At 46.7% G+C, this 18,734-nt stretch overlaps 2 protein-coding genes across 2 annotated transcripts in view; one reads left to right on the top strand and one right to left on the bottom strand.

Moving 5' to 3' along the window:
* Positions 1 to 14,756, top strand: part of ITGAE (integrin subunit alpha E) — a 50,856-nt gene extending 36,100 nt beyond the window's left edge. The window contains exons 21-31 of the mRNA XM_043903418.1: positions 643 to 775; positions 2,330 to 2,428; positions 3,130 to 3,209; positions 4,027 to 4,104; positions 4,616 to 4,679; positions 4,764 to 4,871; positions 8,249 to 8,305; positions 8,629 to 8,724; positions 10,463 to 10,558; positions 13,389 to 13,499; positions 14,432 to 14,756. Of these exons, the coding sequence (XP_043759353.1) occupies positions 643 to 775; positions 2,330 to 2,428; positions 3,130 to 3,209; positions 4,027 to 4,104; positions 4,616 to 4,679; positions 4,764 to 4,871; positions 8,249 to 8,305; positions 8,629 to 8,724; positions 10,463 to 10,558; positions 13,389 to 13,499; positions 14,432 to 14,521 (1,012 nt within the window). The 3' untranslated portion in view covers positions 14,522 to 14,756. The remainder of the gene's footprint in view (positions 1 to 642; positions 776 to 2,329; positions 2,429 to 3,129; positions 3,210 to 4,026; positions 4,105 to 4,615; positions 4,680 to 4,763; positions 4,872 to 8,248; positions 8,306 to 8,628; positions 8,725 to 10,462; positions 10,559 to 13,388; positions 13,500 to 14,431) is intronic.
* Positions 5,094 to 8,076, bottom strand: HASPIN (histone H3 associated protein kinase). The gene has a single exon (XM_043903423.1). The coding sequence runs from the start codon at positions 8,045 to 8,047 to the stop codon at positions 5,702 to 5,704; it is 2,346 nt and encodes a 781-aa protein (XP_043759358.1). The 5' UTR covers positions 8,048 to 8,076; the 3' UTR covers positions 5,094 to 5,701.
* Positions 14,757 to 18,734: the final 3,978 nt, after the last annotated feature.

The raw sequence follows: 18,734 nt of genomic DNA, 5'->3' as shown, positions 1-18,734 counted from the left end.
TCCCCACATCTTCTCTTCTCCATGCTGAACAGGCTCATGTCTTAACTCACAGCCTGTAACCTGCAAGGGCCAGGGGGATTTTGTGGTGGGAAAGCTGAGGCCAAGGCAGGGGTGGGGGGCAGCATCTGTCCCCCGCATGCTGTTTCTCTTGCGTTGAGTTTCTGGCACAAAGTCCCCCATAAATGTACGTGGAATGGATGAATTTATGTCTCAAAGTTCATTGCCTGGGGTCACAGTGAATTGGTGGTAGAAAGAGGATTTAGATCTGATTCTCCCAACTCCCTTTCAGGGCTGTTGGACCTCAGGCATGTGAGTGAGCCTCCCCTGCCTTCTGTTCCCTTCACTGCAGCACAGAGAGTAACCATACAAGTTCAGAGTTATCACCAGGATTAGCAGAGAGTGTGAGACATTTAACACAGTCCCCAACACACGGCAAATACTAAATAAATGGTCATGTCACACAGCAACTGAGGTGGGTATGGAAGTCCAGGTGCTTGCTTCTGTTGTGGGGAAGAAGATCTAGGCTAAATGTATCCTTTAGGCAATTTATCTAAGAAGTTAAGAAGGTGCTGTTGCATGGCACTGAGGTTTTCACAGATTAAATAAACTGGTAACATTTATCTCTTTGGCTGCCCTGTGCAGGCAGGAATTGGTGGTGGGTCTCACAAAAGAGCTGACCATGAACATTGGCCTGACTAACTCTGGGGAAGATTCCTACATGACAAGAGTGGCTTTGAATTTCCCCAGAAACCTGCAGTTTAAGAGGATACAGAAGGTAACTATGATAACAGTTTTGGAACCACATGGCTCATGACTTTCCCTTCCCGCATCTCTGCTTGGTTATGGAAACCTCCTAACTCTGCCTCCTGCCTCATCCTCGTTCATCCAATAAATGATAATTAACTAGACAAATCCCCTCTAATCCAACAATAAGCCATGGATCCAGTCATATCATTCTCTGCCTTAAACATCAATGGTGCTATTTTGCCACCCAATCAGTCCTTCTGCCTGCAGTCTTTCTTAACTAGAGTTCTGAGAGAGAAATAATCTATAATAAATTAGCTTGACTGGAAAGTAAAAGTCTGCTCCGCCTTTCATCAGCCTGGGAGCACAGACTCAAAGCCAGCTGCAAGATACCAGAAAACAGTATTTCTCCCAAGGACACCCTGCAGCTGTAAAGTATTGTAACACTGAAATATTTTGCTCTCTAAAATCATAGGCAGTCAGAAACTTTGCTGTTTGAAGTTATATCTGTAATTATGAAACCATCTTACTGTTGCCTGGAGAATCTAAACTGTTTTGACAAAGAGAAGCATTCTCATTTTCCATCTGAGACTTGAAACTTCAGATAAAATGTTTCTCTACACAGCTTTTCACATTCACCTGAATGGATTCCAAGAAAATGGCTCTTTGGGTCCACTTTGCAGCCCAGAATTGATGTTGAGTGGCCCTTTTACACATAACCCTCGCTTTTTCTTTTTTCCCATATGGACCATTTTTAGTCTTTATGGAATTTGTTACAATATTGCTTCTGTTTCATGTTTTGGTTGTTTGCCTGCAAGGCATGTGAGATCTTGGCTCCCTGACCAGGGATCAAACCTGCACCCCCTGCATCTGAAGGCAAAATCTTAACCACTGGACCATGAGGGAAGTCCCATCCCTGCTTTATTTTGAGCCTATAAAACACTGCTTTGTTTATATTTCCCCAAATTCTAACTTTCCCCAGAATCTTTTAATAACTATCTTTTCCTTTGTTTGGTGAGATACACCACAGTGCAGTTTTCCTCACTCTAATGAGTCAACAAACCTGGCTTTGTCTTACACGGGTGTGTCCCTGGTGGTTTGAGGCTGTTTGAGCTAGGATAGCACCCATTACATGCCATGATCTCCTAAGCATCTAGAAAGGAACTAGACCCACCATCCTTGGGAGAATTAAAAAAACAGTGGTCGCTCAGTCATTTTCCATATTCAGTGGTCCAGATGAGGAAGCATGGCTGAAAAAGGCTGTGTGGCAATGCAGGGGGCCTTCCATTGGTCCAAGGTTCAGTTCAACTGTCTCCTTCCCCAGGAAGACTGATTCCTCCTGGTTGGACCTCATCTTTCTCTACTGCTTGTTTCTGTGCTGCTCTCCCAGAACCCCTCCTGAGGCCTTGTGTTTAAATTTGTCACCTATCTGGTACTGAGCCCTTCTGCCCAACTTGTGGAGACGAGGACAAAGACTGGCTTATTTGCATCCCCAGCTCCTAGCAGGGTGTCTGGCATGTTGTTGTGAGGAAACTGAACCTTTTCTTTTTTTTTTGCCTTTTCAAAACCACTTCTGTGTTAACAGCCTCCTTCTCCAGACATTCAGTGCGGTGACCCTAAGCCAACTGCTTCTTTCCTGGTCATGAACTGCAAGATTGGTCACCCCGTCCTCAAGAGATCATCTGTGAGTCTTTTTCTTTTTTTTTCTATTTATTTGGCTGCTCTGGGTCTTAGTTGTGGCATGCAGGATCTTTTAGTTGCAGCACTTGGGATCTAGTTCCCTGACCAGGGATGGAATCCTGGCCCCCTGCATTGGGAGCTCAGAGTCTTAGCCACTGGACCACCAGGGAAGACCTATGAGTCTGTTTTGATTAGCTGACTCTTCTCAGTCCCCTAGGGCTGGTGTTTTCTACTTCCCAGGCTCATTAGAATCTCCCGGTTGCAGTGTCCACACTTTCCTTGACTATATCGTCATTTGTAACAGCGTAAAGCTGCCCAGTGTGCTCTGGAAGTAGGGAGCAGTGGAGGTGAGGGTACAGTCACTGAGACAAGGTTGGCTCACCCCGGTACAGCAGAGGGAAGCTGGGGGTGGTCTGGAAGGTTATTAGCCCTGAGGGAAGGCCTTGACCTGCTACTGATGATCTCTGTGCTGCGGGAGACCTCTCAAGAGGCTTCCTTGGCTGTAAAAGGGGAATAGTGCTGTCTGCCCTGCTCACCCCATCCTGACACTGTGTTATGTGGAATAAAAGGAACTTGAAGCATGCTGTGCTATAGAAGCATGGAGTATTGAATTACATTTTCCAGGTCTGTTTAGTTAATAGGAAGCAGTTTGAATTGTGAGTGGTATAAATGGGAATCAATCCACTTTTTTTTTTGTTTAACTAGGCAAACTTTTCGTTAGTTTGGCAGCTGGAGGAGAGTGTCTTTCCAAACAGGACAGCCGACATCACTGTGATGGTCACCAAGTAAGTCATCCCTGGGTCAAGGGAGCCTGGGCTGTGGTCTTGCAAGAAGGCTCCCTCCCACGCGTGTGCGTGAGCTATGACTCCTCACTGCCCCAGAAGGGAAGCCTCAGGGAGCCCCAGGAAGGCACCTGTGTCCCCACAGTGACCTGGCTTTCCCTTGTTATCAGAGATACTTAAAATATTCCTTTATTGACAAAGTAAAACTATGGTATAGTCTGGCAGACTGAGTTTTGCACTGGAGTGCTCATTTTGGTTCATCTAACCTCAGAGATCCTCTGTCTTCTGCAAAACCTCTATGTTTGGGGTAAGGTGGGGTACACAGTTGGTAAAGTTCTCAAACAGGGGTGATTCTACTCCCAGGCGCAGTATCTGAAGGCATTTTTGATTGGCATGAATTTGGTGGGGGGTGTTATTGACATCTAGGGGGTAGAGACCTGGGATGTTAACATCCTACAATATATAGGACAGCCACTCATAAAGACTTTCCTGGCGCTATATGTCAATATTGTCAAGGCTGAGAAACACTGTCTTTTTGGGCACACCGTGCAACACGCAGGATCTTAGTTCCCCGACCAGGAATTGGAACTCATGCCCCCTGCATTGGTAGCGTGGAGTCTTAACCACTGGACTGGCAGAGAAGTCCTGGAGAAACCCTTTTAAAATCAGTGTTTCTCCACGTCTGGTCTTCCAGCAAGTCTTCTGCACTCGGTTTATCTCCGAGTCTTTTCTATCTGACCCCCAGTGATCCTGGGGAGCCAAGGTAAGCAGCCATGTATACAAAGCAGGGGTGCTATAAACTGACACTCTTATTTCCTAGTTCCAATGAAAGAAGGTCTTTGGTCAATAAAACTCACAGCCTTCAAATCAAACATGCCTTCATTGCGGTTCTTCCCAAGTAAGTACTTCCGGGGGGCCCCACACCTGTGGGACAGCTTCAGGCATTTTGTGGGTGGGTCTAGTGGTCAGGGTGGATGTGGGCATTGCCCTTCCCTGAGAGGAGGCTGCTTAGAACCCAGGCTCCCATTGATCTCTAGGGCACTAACTGTTAGGTCCTAGAAACCTTGTGGCTGTAATCAAAGGAGGAACAGTGCCAATAGGTCTTGATACCAAAGGGAACTGATGGGATGCTAAGGAGGGAAGAGAGGACTTAAGGGATTGGGAAGAAAGGAAGAGAAAAAGTAAGGCCCCCCTGAGGAATGATACAGACACAGAAGCAGCCTGAAGAGACCGAATTCAAATATTCTAACCTGATTCCAACTGCCCCACCACTGCTCAACATTTTGCTATTCAACATTGATCTCTCTTAAGAATCAGGGGCCCTTTTAGTGTATCCAATTGATAGCACTAAGATTTATTTAAAATGAGAAAGGGGCCCTGAGGCCTAACCCATGTCCTCTCAACTGCAGACCCTCAGTGACGTACATGAACATAAACCAGGGGTCTTCCCACCACAAAGAGTTCCTCTTCAACGTAAGTGCTCTGCTTATCATCGCAAAGCCAACAGGTGGGAAAACAACACCAGCCGTGACTTTCTGCTTGGATTTTACCTTGTAGATACATGGGGAGAACCTCTTTGGAGCCGAGTTCCAGCTGCAAATTTGTGTTCCAGTTAAATTACGAGGTCTCCAGTTCCTAACAGTGACGAACCTGACCAAGACTCAGGTACATAGAGGCGGTTCTATATCACGATCACATCTCTTTCCAGAGTGACTATGGATTCGCAAAGGTATAAAAACTAGAACTCTAGAAAAAGATGAGTTAACCTCGGAATGCATTTTAGGAGTAAATTACCCAAGTCATATTCATAAGGAATATTAACTATTCAGCCCAAACTGACATTTCAATTTTTCTTCCCTTGATGAAAAAAGTAAGCAAAATTCAACCTTTTTAGTAGCCACGGACACATTTATTTTCCTTTTGAAAATTATGGATAAATTCTGCTTCTCTGTGATCAGCAAATGAGACTGATAAACACGTGGCACTTCTCCCTATAAATCGTCTACCATCTTCTCTTCCTCGTCTCCCAGTCTGTACGCCCGGGACTCTGCTCTGGTACAGCCTCTTTGCTCTTGGTTGACTCATCTGTAATGTGGTTCCCAAAGCCAGCCTTATGACACCTACAGCAACAGGCTCTTAGCAGTGTGACAGCTGAGGCCTTGGGTGTTCCTGATTTTCCTTTTTTCTGTTCAGGTTACACAAAGTGTCAAAGCTCAAAAAGGAAACTGTGGAAAGAAATTTACAAAATGAAGTCTGCTGACAGAAAAAGGGCTTTTCAGTTGTAAACGGTGTTCTCACATATAGTTTATTTTTAAAGAATATTTGTTAAGTTTAAAAATTTCAATTCCAACTTGGAGACAAAATTCTTGTTTGAACAGCTGATTGGAAACTTGTAAGAGCAGGAATCCCACCCTGCTGTGGGGACAAAGGTTAAAAACAGAATCAGGGGCTTCCAGTCCCACGCCCTCTCCTTTGGGGTGGTCGGAACCCACGGCTTACTGAAATAGACTGTGCTGGCAGAGCAGGTCCGTGGCAGAGCTGAAGTTCAGCATAGTCTGATAGAAATGCTGGATCTGTTTCTTCATTCGCTTCAAGGCTGGGGTGTTATGTTTGGACTTGAAGGTCATCTGATTCAGGATCTTATCTGTGAGGTAATGTAGCCAGAGCACGTTGTTATATGGGTGATATTCACCCCAGCAGTTGTTGTTTTCTTTCCTCATCAGCCTGTAGATCTCAAACTGGTAGTCACCTTCTCCCATAAACAGGTCCTCGTCCCTGGAGATGTCACAGAAAACCACAATCCCATCCCGCTCCAAGCGGGACAGGGTGTAGTCGATGATGTTGACTTGCAGCCCTCGGGTGGGGATGGAGCTCGTCTTTCCGTTGAGGGTGTAGTGGAGCTCTTTGAGGCTGGTCTTCTTTAAGAGCACGTTCCCCCAGTGCAAGTCTCGGTGCTCAAAGTGCAGAGAGGCCTCGGCCACGGCAAGGGAGGCAGTGATCTGGTGCAGAATGCTCTTGGCAGTGGCAATGGAGGACAGCTTCTTTCTCATTTGCTCTAGGTCGATCCCTCCAAACTCAAATTCCAGCACGATGAAGAGCTGGTCTTCCCCAAAAAAGTCAGGCCGGTCGTTTGCAGACCCTTTGGTTGAGTGATAGTGATCCCAGGCTTGGAGGAGCAAGGGAGGGTAAGAACCTTGAACACAGTGTACCGAGTTCAGCCCAATGAAGCCTTCTGTGCGGTTGCATGCCTCATCAGACAAGAGGCTCAGCTCTTTGGAGATGATGATTTCTGGCAGGATTTCCTCAAAAGTTTTCTGGTGAGCTCCATTGACTAAGTCCTGTCCTTCGATAGCAATGATTTTTAGGGCCACAGGTGTGTGGTTAGCAACTGTTTGAAACACTTCGCCAAACACCCCTTCTCCGATCTTCTCACAGCATTCTAGTTTTTCTTTGGAGAGGTAGTCGCTGAAGGGGATGGGACCCACCTGATTGCATTCCCCATAAAGCTTTTCTGCATCACATGTCTTTTTGTCTGTGACCTGCTGTGTCTTTAAGGGGGTTAGCAAATACATAGAGGAGGAGTGCCAGGGGGACAGAGCACAGCTTGTTCTGTTCCCAACAGGGTGGTGTGAATATTCTGACATGAGGGACTCAGACAGAGAACTGGCCAGGGTGTTGCAGCTGCACACTTCAGACACAGCTGTCACGATCTTCTTCTTGTGGAAACTGAAAGAGGCTCTGGTTTTGGTCCAAGAGCAGGCATTCTGTAAACGAGTCAGGTCCTGGGTGACACAAGAATCGTCTTCCATCTTTTGGCCTTTTGTAACCTGGCGGTGATGGAGGAGGGAGGTTTCTGCTGTCCCTTGATGCTTCCTTTTTCGGCTTAGCCTGGTTCTCTCAGGCCAGTTGCTTTTCCCAGGTGCGATTCTGCCCTTGCACCCACGGGCCTCCTCGTATTCTATCTGGACAGACTCTTGAGACTCAATCTCTTGACAAGAGTCCTGGTCTGTGGACCTCTTCTTACACCTGCCTGATAAACCTGGGCTCTCCAGCCTCCTCCCCACCAGTTCCCTGTCATGGCAAAACTCCTGCAAATTCTTCCCATCTGTCCCAAGCTCAGAATCCTCAGGATTTCCTGAGTCCAAAAAGCTAAAGAGAGCTGACCTGAGGCTGGCCTGGGCTTGGTGGGCCAACCTGGTGAGCCTGCCTCCTCCTATCGCTGCGTCCTGGGAACAGGGGAGGGGTGCCTGGTCCAGGGAGGCTTCTGGGAGATGGAAGTTGCTCGGAGCTTCTGAGGCTGCATCCAGAAAGGTGGAAGGGTCGGTACAGATGCTGTCTTCTGGCGCAGGGAACCCGGGGCCGGGAGAGGCCGGAGAGCTGAACAGGGAGGCACTGGTGCCCAGCTCGCCGCCGTCCCTGGGCTGGCCGCACACACTGATGTCCGGGCTCAGGCAGCCCGGGTTGCCGTTGGGAAAGGATGGCGCTCCTAGAGGGCCGCAGGGGGTGCTGCACTTCTGCGGGCACCGCGGTCGCAGCCTCAGGCGTCTCGGGGTCGCGATCTGACTCGGCCGGCCCTTGGCGAGTCGGGCGCCAGCGCGCCTCCTCCGCTGACCCACCGGGCTGCCGGGGAAGTCGGGGTCGTCAGGATCGTCGGAGACGACAGACTGCGAGGGGCCGCCACTGCTGGCGTCACTGCTACTGCTGCTGAAGAAACGCTTCCGGTCCTGCGGCGGGAACCACTGTACGGCTGCCAGGCCCGGCCGCCGCCGCGGCCCCCCGCCGCCGGCTGCCCCGTACGTTCGGAAGAGCCCACTCGCGGGTAGCGGGAGTGACGCCGCCATGACCGGCACCCGCCAGGCAGTTCAAATGCTAACACCGCGAGACTTCCTCGAGACGCGGATGCGCCTGCCCGCCGGGTCCTAGCGCGCGGCCGTCTCCGCAATCACGAAGGATCTCGCGAGAAGTGGGAGGGGGCGGGTAGCTATGGCGGTTTGGCTTTTTCATTGTGTTGCAGGGATAGACTGGGATGGTTGTCGTTTCAGGCCCACACCGTGTGCACTCAGGCTCACAAGGACGCTTGTGGGAGCGATCTGGTTCAGGTGAGCGCAGTCATCCCAAAGACCGGAGAGAGGGGGTTAATGGGGGAGAGAGGAGGGCCTGAAGCGGCTGACGTGAGACGCCGGGATTGTACTTTGCCGAGGTTTCCCCTGAAAGCACAGGCCGAGCGTTTCTGAGGCGCCCCTTAGCCTCTTCTCCGGCTCACGTTTGCCAGGGTTGCGGCTTTGCTGGAACCAAATGAGGGCAGAAACTGCTCACACCCTTTATTCCTCAACCTTGAGGTTGTCTGTGTGCTAAGTGTTAAAATTCCCAGCTTTTCCATCCCATAAAGAGATCGTGCTAATAAACACTCATCCTCTTCCAGCATGTGGAAGAATGGCATTCAGTGAGCTGTAAGGTCACCTCGGATAAAGAAAATGTAACCGTGGCTGCAGAGCTCTCCTTGAATCAGGCAAAGCAGGTACTTAAGATTTGATTAATCCTCGTTTCTCGGGCATCTTCCCTGGAAACGATAATATTAATAGCATCTCCAAATATAACGTGTCCAAAACAGGTCTGTCGATCCACCTTCTGCTCCAGCCTGTTGCTTCCCCAGTCTCTCAGGGTAACTAACTAGGGTAACTTACCAGTTGCTTGCGTGCTCAGGGGTGTCCGACTCTGCGTTCCGGCGGACTGCAGCCCACCAGGCTCCTCTGTCCATGGGATTATTCTGACAGGAATACTGGAGTGGGTTGCCATTTCCTCCTCCAGGGGATCTTCCCGAACCAGGGATGGACCCAGCATTGGCAGGCGGAGTTTTTACCTCTGAGCCGTCTGGGATGCCCTTACACTGCTGTCTTACTGGGAACTCTAGGAATTCCTTTTGGCGACTACTTTTCCTTAAAAAAAAAAAAAAAATTTTTTTTTAAATTATTTACTTATTTGGCTGCACCAGGTCTTAGTTGTGGCTTGCAGGATCTAGTTTCCTGACCAGGGATCCAACCCGTGTTCCCTGAATTGGCAGCTCCCAGTCTTAGCCACTGGACCACCAGGGAAGTCCGAACTCCTTTTTCTTACATCCCCTTATCTGTTCCAGCAGCAAACTCTGTCATTCTACCCCATCACCATCCCCAAATATATTCTGAATCCATTCACTTCTGTCCATCTCCACTGCTCCTGTTGTGCAGGTCACCACCTCTTGCTGGATTCCCTGCGGTAGCTTCCTCCCTGCTTTTCTTGCCTGTGCTTTTGCCATGCCCTCCACAGACATTCTTCATGGAACAGCTATCTTTTAAAAGCAAACACTATGCCACTTCTCTGCTTTAAAAAGAAAAAACTGTATACACTTAGACTGAAATTTGTCTTTTTCAGTGGTGCCGCAGACCCTATATCTGGTCTCTGCTTACTTCTCCATCTCCTAATACTTTCCTCTTCCCTGCTTCTTAGACTCCAGCTTGCCGATATTGTTCTAGCCACTGGACCTTTGTACTTGCTGTTCCTTCTGCATGAGATGGCTTTTCTCCTAGATCTTCATGTGTGTGCTTTCTTCTTCTTTTTTTTTTTTTTTGCTTTCTTCTTATATTTAATTCACATGTTACCTTCTTAGTGAGACTTTCCCTGATCACTCATTCAAAAGTAGGAACTAAAAGTCAAGTTTAACCTCTTGTGATGATCCAGGTGAGAATGATGGGATCTGAGCTGAAGAAGTAGCAGTGAGGATGGAGGAAAGGACAGGTGTAAGAGAGACTGAAAAAAAAAAAAAAGAATCATCAAGAAGTGACTTGGGGATGGGAGTGTGGTGTGAGGTAAAGGGTAAGGGAAAGGAAGTTGAGGTTTAACTAGGTTTCTGGCTTGGGAAACTTAGTGGTTGCTGAGGCCATTCATTAGACATGAGGAATACTGGAGAAGGAACACATTTAAAGGGAAAGATGAGAGGGGAGGGGTGGTTTCCCTGGCAGTCCAGTGGTTAAGACTTTGCCCTCCAGTGCAGGGGGTATAGGTTCGATCCCTAGTTGGGGAACTAAGATCCTACATGCCTTTCGACCAAAAAACAGAAACGTAAGGAATGATGCTGTCCAGGAATTGTAAGTCCATTTTTTTTAGAAGTCTATTTTAAATCAACTATACTCCAATTTTAAAAAAAGTTGACTCCAAAAAATAAAGGTACAGTAGGTCCATGTCTAAAATATGTTTAATTTTTTTTCTCCCCCATCTTATAGTTACTAAGAGATGTGACTGAGCTGCAGATCCTTGGTGAAATATCTTTCAACACATCTCTGTATGAGGGACTCAACACAGAGAACCACAGAACTAAGGTAATCCCCGGCTGTTTTCTGGTTTTCTGGGTGTTGTCCTAGCAACCTGTGCCTGGTTTTAGTGCCCCTGTACAAACAGGCACTTGCTATTGCCCTCTTCCTGTTTCAGTCGTATCACCTCTGCTCTTGACTCTGCAACCAGCTGTCTCCATGACCTTGAGTTACTCAGCTTCTGCCTAAGTTTTTCTGTGTCTGAAATGAAGCAACTGAGTAAGAGGCCTAAGCAGAGGAAGTCTCGGTTGTTATAACTAGGCTGGAATCAACACCTATGTATACTTTGATTTGAAAAAATTTTTTTAAATTTCCTAGTTGAGAATTTTTTTTTATTATATGTATTAACTTGCTTCCTAGTGTGTGATACCAGTGTTTAGTTACAGGGTCCTACGGTTACAATACTCATGAGCGCAGAATTCTCTCATAAGTCTTAAACTAAGTCCTGGAACCCTTGGATTCATTTTGCAGAGGTTTTACATGTGACTGCAAGTCAGACTGACCTTTGTGATCTGTGGGCTGAAGACTGTGTGTGCCCCGCCGGGGCTGTCGTTCTTGTTGACACTCGCCTAGGCGGCTGCTGGCGCTAAAAATGGTCCATCTGTGATCTCTTTAGTGAAGCCTGAGTGTCAGAGGGTGAGAGTGGATCGCTCGCATTAGCTCCTCTGATTTCCTCCCTGGAGGAGCGGAAAGGCACAGTTCTCTAGACATGTCAGAAATAACATTTCTGTTTATTTTTGAGTGTGTCTGATACAGAAAATGATGTGGAAGAAAGAGAAGTGTCCCCATTATATCATTGCACAGATTAAAAAAAAAACAGAAAAGCAAGAAAATCCAAGTCTTATGCAAAGATCCCAAATGAAAAATAGTGATTCCTTCACTCCCTGTCTCTCACACCCTGGATTCCCTCCTCCCCAAGGGAGTTCCTGTTAACAGTGTCTTATATGCACATTCTTAAGTCATTTATTTACGTATAAATGTTCCCCCTTTACTTAACTGATGCTTTTATGTACAGTCCCCATGATGATTTTCCTTTTTTAAAATTCAGTACCCAAAGTTTTAAGTGCATTTCAGCTGCAAAGAAAAAAAATCCTCCTGCTAACATGCCTTAAAGGCCTCTTGTGTTTATCTGGGGATGGAGGCAGACCAGTGTCAGTGGCCAGGCTACTTCGACTCTTGGGCTCTCCTGACTATGTGCTGGTGATGCCTTCCCTTGTGGCTGGCCCAAAGGAGCCACCTCTCCCAGCGGTACATTTTCACATGGCAGAATACAGAATAGGAAGCCAAGAAGTCAGTAGCAAAAGGAGTTTTTCTTCATACGCCTTCCCTTTTCTTTCTTTTTCTCTTTTTCAGGCCACATGCACGTGGCATGCGGGCTCTTAGTTCCCCCACCAGGGATTGAACCCGTGCCAGGTTCAGACTCTCTGTCTCACACACACACAACCAGAAGGTCACAGTCTCCTGGCGAACTTCTAGATAGGAGACCAGAATAGTTTGTATAAAGTATTTTGGTTATCAGATCGCTTTCCTGTCCTCTGGTTTACCCCTCCCCCCACCCCACCTCCAGTTTTTGCTCTCTTTGTTTTTTGGAGATTCTGTTGCTATATCTGCTCAGAGATTCTTTCCTCACCATGTCCAGTCTACTGATGAGTGCATCGAAGGCATGTTCCTGTCACAGCAGCTTTTCATCTCTGGTGTTTCTTTCTGGTTCTTTCTTAGGGTCTCCATCTCTCTGCTTACACTGCCTGTCCGCTCTTTGTTCTTGTGTGTCTGTTCTATCCTTTGGAGCCCTTAGCGTATTCATTGTGGTGGTTTTAAATTGCCAGTCTGATAATTCCGACCTTCTTGCCATATCTAGTTCTGGTGCTTACTCTCTCTCTTCAAATTTTGTTTTTTTGCCTTCTGGTATACCTGGTAATTTTCTTTTGATAGCTAGAAATGCTGTACCAGGTAAAAGGAACTTCTGTCGACAGACCTTCATTAATGTGTGAGATGTGGGGGAGGGGAGGTGCTCTGTGGTTTTGTGATTAGGTCTCAGTCTTTTAATGAGCCTGGGCCTCTGGCCTGTGAACTTCCTCACCATTTCTGTGTTTTTCAACCCCCTTAGGTGGGACAGGATGGCTAGAGTGGGCTTGAGTTGGGCACTTCCATTCCCCCAGAACAGTTAGGCTCTCATTATATCCAGCAGGTTAGGCCAGGGTTAACTAGTTTCCCCTGAGCCCAGTCGTTGTTCAGATCAGAGTTCTTTGGCTTATTTCAGAGTGGTTCCTTACCCCCCCCCCCCCCCCCCCCCGCCAGAAGTGTGAAGGGTTTTTTCTCCAGCACTGACTGTGGGAACCTGGTCTAGCTCCTGGAGTAAACCTCACCCCAGTGGCTGGGTTCCCTGGAGTTTGTAGCACGAGAGTCATCACTGTTGTGCTTAGAGCAGTCCATCAGTTGCAGTTCAGGACTTCCTTCCCTGGCGGTGGGGAGCCTCTGTCTCTGTGTCCATCTGTCTGTCTGTCCCTCTGCTCTTGGTGGCAGCAGGTCTGCCTGGTGTCCTCCCCTCTCTTAGGGATCCAAGAAAAGTTGTTGATTTTCCAGTCTGGTCACCTTTTCCCTTGTTAGCATGGAGTGGTGACTTCCAAGCCCCTTGCATGTGGAACCAGAAACTGGAAATCTCATTAGATAATTTTAAGTACTCCATCAGGAAAGGTTTAGCTTTTTGCTTTACTGTTGTCAGTCTTGATCAATACACGGTATGTTGCCAAGTTCTCATATTTTGCTTCTTAAAATAATGTGGAATTTTTACCTCATTTTGCTTCACCTGACTTACAGGGTGATCTCTGTTTTGTTGCAGATCACTGTCATCCTGCTGAAAGATGAGGAGGCGTATTCTCTGTTTCTCATCATTAAAAGCAGTGTCGGGGGCCTTCTGGTTTTGATCGTGATTATAGTTATTCTAGTCAAGGTCAGTTCCCCCCACGTTCATGAAGGTTCTGGTGTTGGACAGAATTCTGCTTAGAGAGCCAGCCCCTGACCTCGAACAGTTACCCTAGCCTTGTGACCCCTTTTCCTTCTTCCTTCAGCCACACACCTGTTGAGGCAAATGAATCAAGACAGCTTCTGTCTGAAAAAGATCAAGATCTAATTGAAGAATTGGCATACAGAGATATTTTCCTAAAAGGGACCTGATGTTCCTTTCCTATTTAAATCCTTTCCTTTCCTTCCCCTGATTTAATGTTCAAACTCTTTCACTGCTATTCAAGGCATCTAATGTCTGCCTGTACTCTCTCCACCCTCGAGTCTTGCTTTTTTTCCTCAATACACTGAACTGAAAAGCTTTGTGTCTCTGTTTGCAGTGAGGCTCTCTATACCCGCCTCCCAAGCCCTTTCCTTCTTAACTTGCTCTCGCTCTTCCCTTAAAACTCAGCCCAGAGATTCCTGAGTCCTCTGAACTGACCTTTATGCTTTTCTCTTGAACTGCCCTCTAGAAACCCTTCCAAGAAGCAGTGGTTATACTGTGTTGTCATTATTTCTCTTCTCACTAGATTGTGAGCTTCTTGATGTGTAGGGAGGCTGTACTTGAACTCTTTCTCTCTTTTACATAAATAGATCCAGTACAGCTGAAACTGTAGTACTTAGCAGAATTAGTTGAATTAAAAAGGTGAAAGTGGGGTAGGGGTTCAGAGGAAGGTGGAAAACCACTTTTGACTGGGGACCGAACACAGAATGCTTGTGGGAAGGCAGTATTTAAGATGGGTCTCGAAGGATTGGATCATCTGGGGCGACTCAGAAGAAGCAGAGGAGCACTGGGGATATTTGGCAACGAAAAGATAAATGGTTTTCTAAAGCAGGTGGGTAGCTGAGGCCTGTAATTGGTCTTTCCTCCCTTTGTTTTAGTGTGGCTTTTTTAAAAGAAAATACAGAGAGCTGAACTTGGAGAGCATAAGAAAGGACCAGCTAAAATCAGAGTCTGCTGGAACAAGATAGTTAGGAGCAGCTTCTTCATTCATCCGGAGAGAGTATCAGCCAGTCCTGAAGCTTCTAGAGACCGGGTGTTGTACAGACGACCTTCCCTTTAGGATGACCAAGTGCGGAATGTAACAAGTTGTTCGTGGAGTGTTTTTTAACCATACGTTGTCCCCAAAGTGCCTGTGCATTGTGCAGAAAAGAAACCTGGGAAACATTTGGTGGTAAATAAAGTTAAACTGTTTTCTTTACAGAAGTGCCTTTAATATGCAAATATGATATACTTTGTGATCCTCCCCCCCGCCCCACCCCAGAGGAGGTTATACAGCATCTCCCAGGCTTACTTGCCTAAGAGCACTTTTTTCATGCCATTTCTATTAACATCTTCCAAAATAGTCTTCCATGAAGTACATCTTTGTGGGGGACAGTGGTCAGAAGCAGTTCCTAGTCTGGCATTTTTATGATCGAAGGATGCAGTCTGTTATTTCAAGTTAGGCCACGAAAAAGCACCCCCCAGAACAAAAGTAAAAAGTAGAAAAACAGGGTACCCAAACAGGAACAAGGAGAGGAGACCAGGACTTTGTTCTGCAGTGTCTGCTTAACTTCCTGTGCGGGTCCTCGCCGGGCTTCCTGCTGAGTGACTTGCTCAGGGGACCTTCGTGTCTCAGTGAGAGACATGCTTGTCCACAGGGGGAGGTGGAACCTGGCCTGGGAGTTGGGGGCACCGAGATTAGGGCCTTATTACAGGTTGACTTTGCTCTTTGTATCCTTATTTCATTTATATGCCCCATGCTGTTAAAACTTGACCGCATCTCTCCACTCTCAATCATGCAGTGGCACAGTCTTTGTTTTCATGGGTGATAAATATCATTGCAAACAAGCGAAGCAGGAGTATATAATGTAGAAAGCAATCCTGTGATCTCTCTGTGTTCTTTATCTAATTCAAGTGCTTTCATTATTTCTTTTTGTTTGTCTTTGGCCAAGCTGTGAGGCTTATGGGATTGCAGTTCCCCAACCAGGGATTAGATCCTCACAGTGAAAGGGCTGAGTCCTAACTAAGGGCCACCAGGGAATTCCCTGGACTCTTTCTTCATAGCTTTTCCATTGACTTCAAAGTCCTGTCTGCACATAATGGTAATTTGGAGTCTTTCTGATATTTATACTTTTTCTCATCCTTATTTCTCTAACTAGGACTTATGGGGGTCTAAGACATTACCTCTGTGCCTGACTTTTTAAAAAAATAATTTTTTTTTTTTCCACTGTGCTGAATCTTTGTTGCTGCGTGTGGGCTTTCTCTAGTTGCAGCTAGCAGGGACTACTCTCTAGTTGTAGTGCACATGCTTCTTATTGCTTTGGCTTCTCTTGTTGCAGGGCACAGGCCCTAGGGCACGAAGGCTTCAGAGTCGCAGCTCATGGGCTGTAGAGTAGGGGCTCAGTAGTTGTGGCACATGGGTTTAGTTACCCCTTAGCATGTGGGATCTTTCTGGACCAGGGATTGAACCAGTGTCCTTTGCATTACAAGACAGATTCTTAACCACTGAAGTCCTGACATAACTTTTATATGTACTGGGAAACCAAAACTCTGTATGACTCACTTGATTGTGATATTTGCTTTGTCATAGTATCTGGAACCAAACTTGCACTGTCTCTGAGATATGCCTTTGAAGGAAAAGAAAGAAGTAAATTTGCTTAGATATTTCTCTGTTGTGTGTCCAGGTTTTCATTATTACAGGTAACTTGCAGTCTCTGCTTTTATACTTGTTCATTGCAAATAAGATCTCACTGTGTTTGTAACAGTCAAGTCTTAAATTGACTGCCTATAAGCTATTGACTGACTGGGCCATGATTGGATTAGACCAATGTCCTGCTCAGGAGACTTCATAAGGGATCAGTCCCTGAGGAGGAAGAGACTGAAATGGAGACATGGTTGCATTTGTATAAATTCCTGAGCTGTGACTTGGGCTGCAACCTTGTCTTTCTTCCAAAAGATGCCTGTCAAGTGCCAAACCTTTCCCATTTCCTGTTCACCCTCCTCTGCCTGGGAGCAGGACATGCCAGAGCTTACACAGATCCAAGGACAGTGGGTCATGCCACAGGGCCACTGTCCTGGCCAGAAAAGGACTGAGAAGGGGCCAGCTGGACACTAGCATGGGAGAGGTGCCCCTCCAGTTTCTGTTTTCATTTCCCCAATACAGGCCTGTGAGTGCTCATTCAGATAACCTTGTTCTCTTACGATAACATCTGAACTTTGAATTTGATCGTTGGAGGGATGAAATAAGCAGATGTGAAGAAGTGAAAGTGAAAGTTGCTCAGTCATGTCCCACTCTTTGCAACCCCAAGGACTATACAGTCCATGGAATTCTCCAGGCTAGAATACTGGAGCGGGTAGCCTTTCCCATCTCCTGGGGATCTTCCCAACTCAGGGATCAATCTGTAATAAATTGGTCAAACTTTTTAGGCCCAGTTAGATTTTTATTCCATTCGGCCAAGCCCAGTAGTCTAAAATGATTTGTGCTAGTGTGTTATTTCATGCATTTTCTCTAATATCCATACAAGCAGGGATATTTGGTTAAGATCAGGGTTTAGGTATTTTGGGGTCTCCTAGCCCTAATTATTGGGTTTCCCTGGTGGCTCAGAGGGTAAAGCATCTGCCTGCAATGTGGGAGACCCGGGTTCAATCCCTGTGTTGGGAAGATCCCCTGGAGAAGGAAATGGCAACCCACTCCAGTATTCTTGCCTGGAGAATCCCATGGACAGAGCAGCCTGGTAGGCTACAGTCCACGGGGTTGCAAAGAGTCGGACACGACTGAGCGTCTTCACTTCACTTCAGCCCTAATTATTACCTTGTAATAGTGCCAGAATTTTACTGTTACTTTAAGAACAGCTCCAGTATATGGAATCAAGGGACTCTTAGTTACTCCAGGAAGAGCAGTTGTTCAACTCTCAAGGGTTCAGAAGGTAGCTGGATGCACCTAAAGAGACAGTTAGCCCAACTCCAGTTGACTTCATTTTGATCAGTGGAAGGACATTTCAAAAACTACATAAGTATCAATATTACTAAATGTATATTCATTCTCATAGTAAGATCAGAGTGAGAAGTGAAACTTGGCCTTAGTCGCGACCTCACCCCATCTTGTGCCCCTCCTTAGAGGATGAGGTGAGCTGGTCTGGCATGTATCTTCCAGGCCATATTCTGTGCTTTTGTAATATTCACATGTACATATATACAGGAACATAGGTTTTTGGGGTTTGGGTGTGTTTTACAAACAAATAGGATCATAGCTTCTACCAGTTGTGCTTATTTGTGACCATTTGTCAGAGATAAAACACTGATGCTGGATGCAGGGTTTCGGGGTGCTAATAAGAGGCAGTACCTTGGGTTAGCATGTCTTTGGGGAATCAGTAACTTAAATTTGTACAGCTCATTGCAATTTGTAAAGAAGCCCTTTCAGCTTTTTCCGAAAGTGGACTTAAGCACATTTTGGTAATTGCCGCACAATGCCAAATAGCTTTCTGGAAGGACTGAACCGTACTACCTGGTTAATAGGCAGCATGAACATACTTGAGATCTCTGTTTCACTATACTGTTTAATGGGTATATAATCATGGCTTTCCTTTCCTTTTTTTTTTTAAATTTTGGCAAGCTCATCTATTTTGCCATAAAATGAGATGACCTTCCCCCCAACTCCCTGCGTTTATGCTCTACTTTTTCTCTCTTGTCCAGTTAAAAGGTAGCCCTGGTGTTTCCTCATTAGCTCTGTCTGAATTGCATTGCCTTGTGGGATAGAAGAGGTGCATTTTTTCCTCTAGATTTCAAAGCCTCTGGGCAAGTACAGGTGATCCGACTTAGAATCTGAGAGCAGTGTGCTCTCCAGAATGGGGGAACTGAGTTTCATAGATCCTTGGTGGGCATGAGGAAGACGTAGTATCACTGGAGGTCTGTCTAAAGGAAGAGCTCTTCCCATTTATCAATACCATAGAGAAGACAGGACCACTGTGCCAGCCTCCAGGAAAGCCAGCTGGAAGCTCTGCTCCCTGTCCCTGCACCCCAGGAGAGGAGTCTAGGTCTGGCTGGTCCACTCCTGGGACCCTATAACCTGCCGCAGTACTGAGTTGTGGGGTTACTGAAGGTGAACTCTCTGGGGAGGCCTCTTCTGTCCCAGGCCTGGAGAGGGGGCCTGGGCCAGCCCTGCCCAGAGTGCTGGCGGATGTTCTGAGCTCTTGGCCTTGGGTT

This window comes from Cervus elaphus, chromosome 5 (genome assembly GCF_910594005.1).
Source record: "Cervus elaphus chromosome 5, mCerEla1.1, whole genome shotgun sequence".
Classification (NCBI taxonomy): domain Eukaryota; kingdom Metazoa; phylum Chordata; class Mammalia; order Artiodactyla; family Cervidae; genus Cervus; species Cervus elaphus.
Note: the sequence above shows the minus strand (reverse complement) of the source record. Positions and strands in the feature narration are given on the sequence as shown.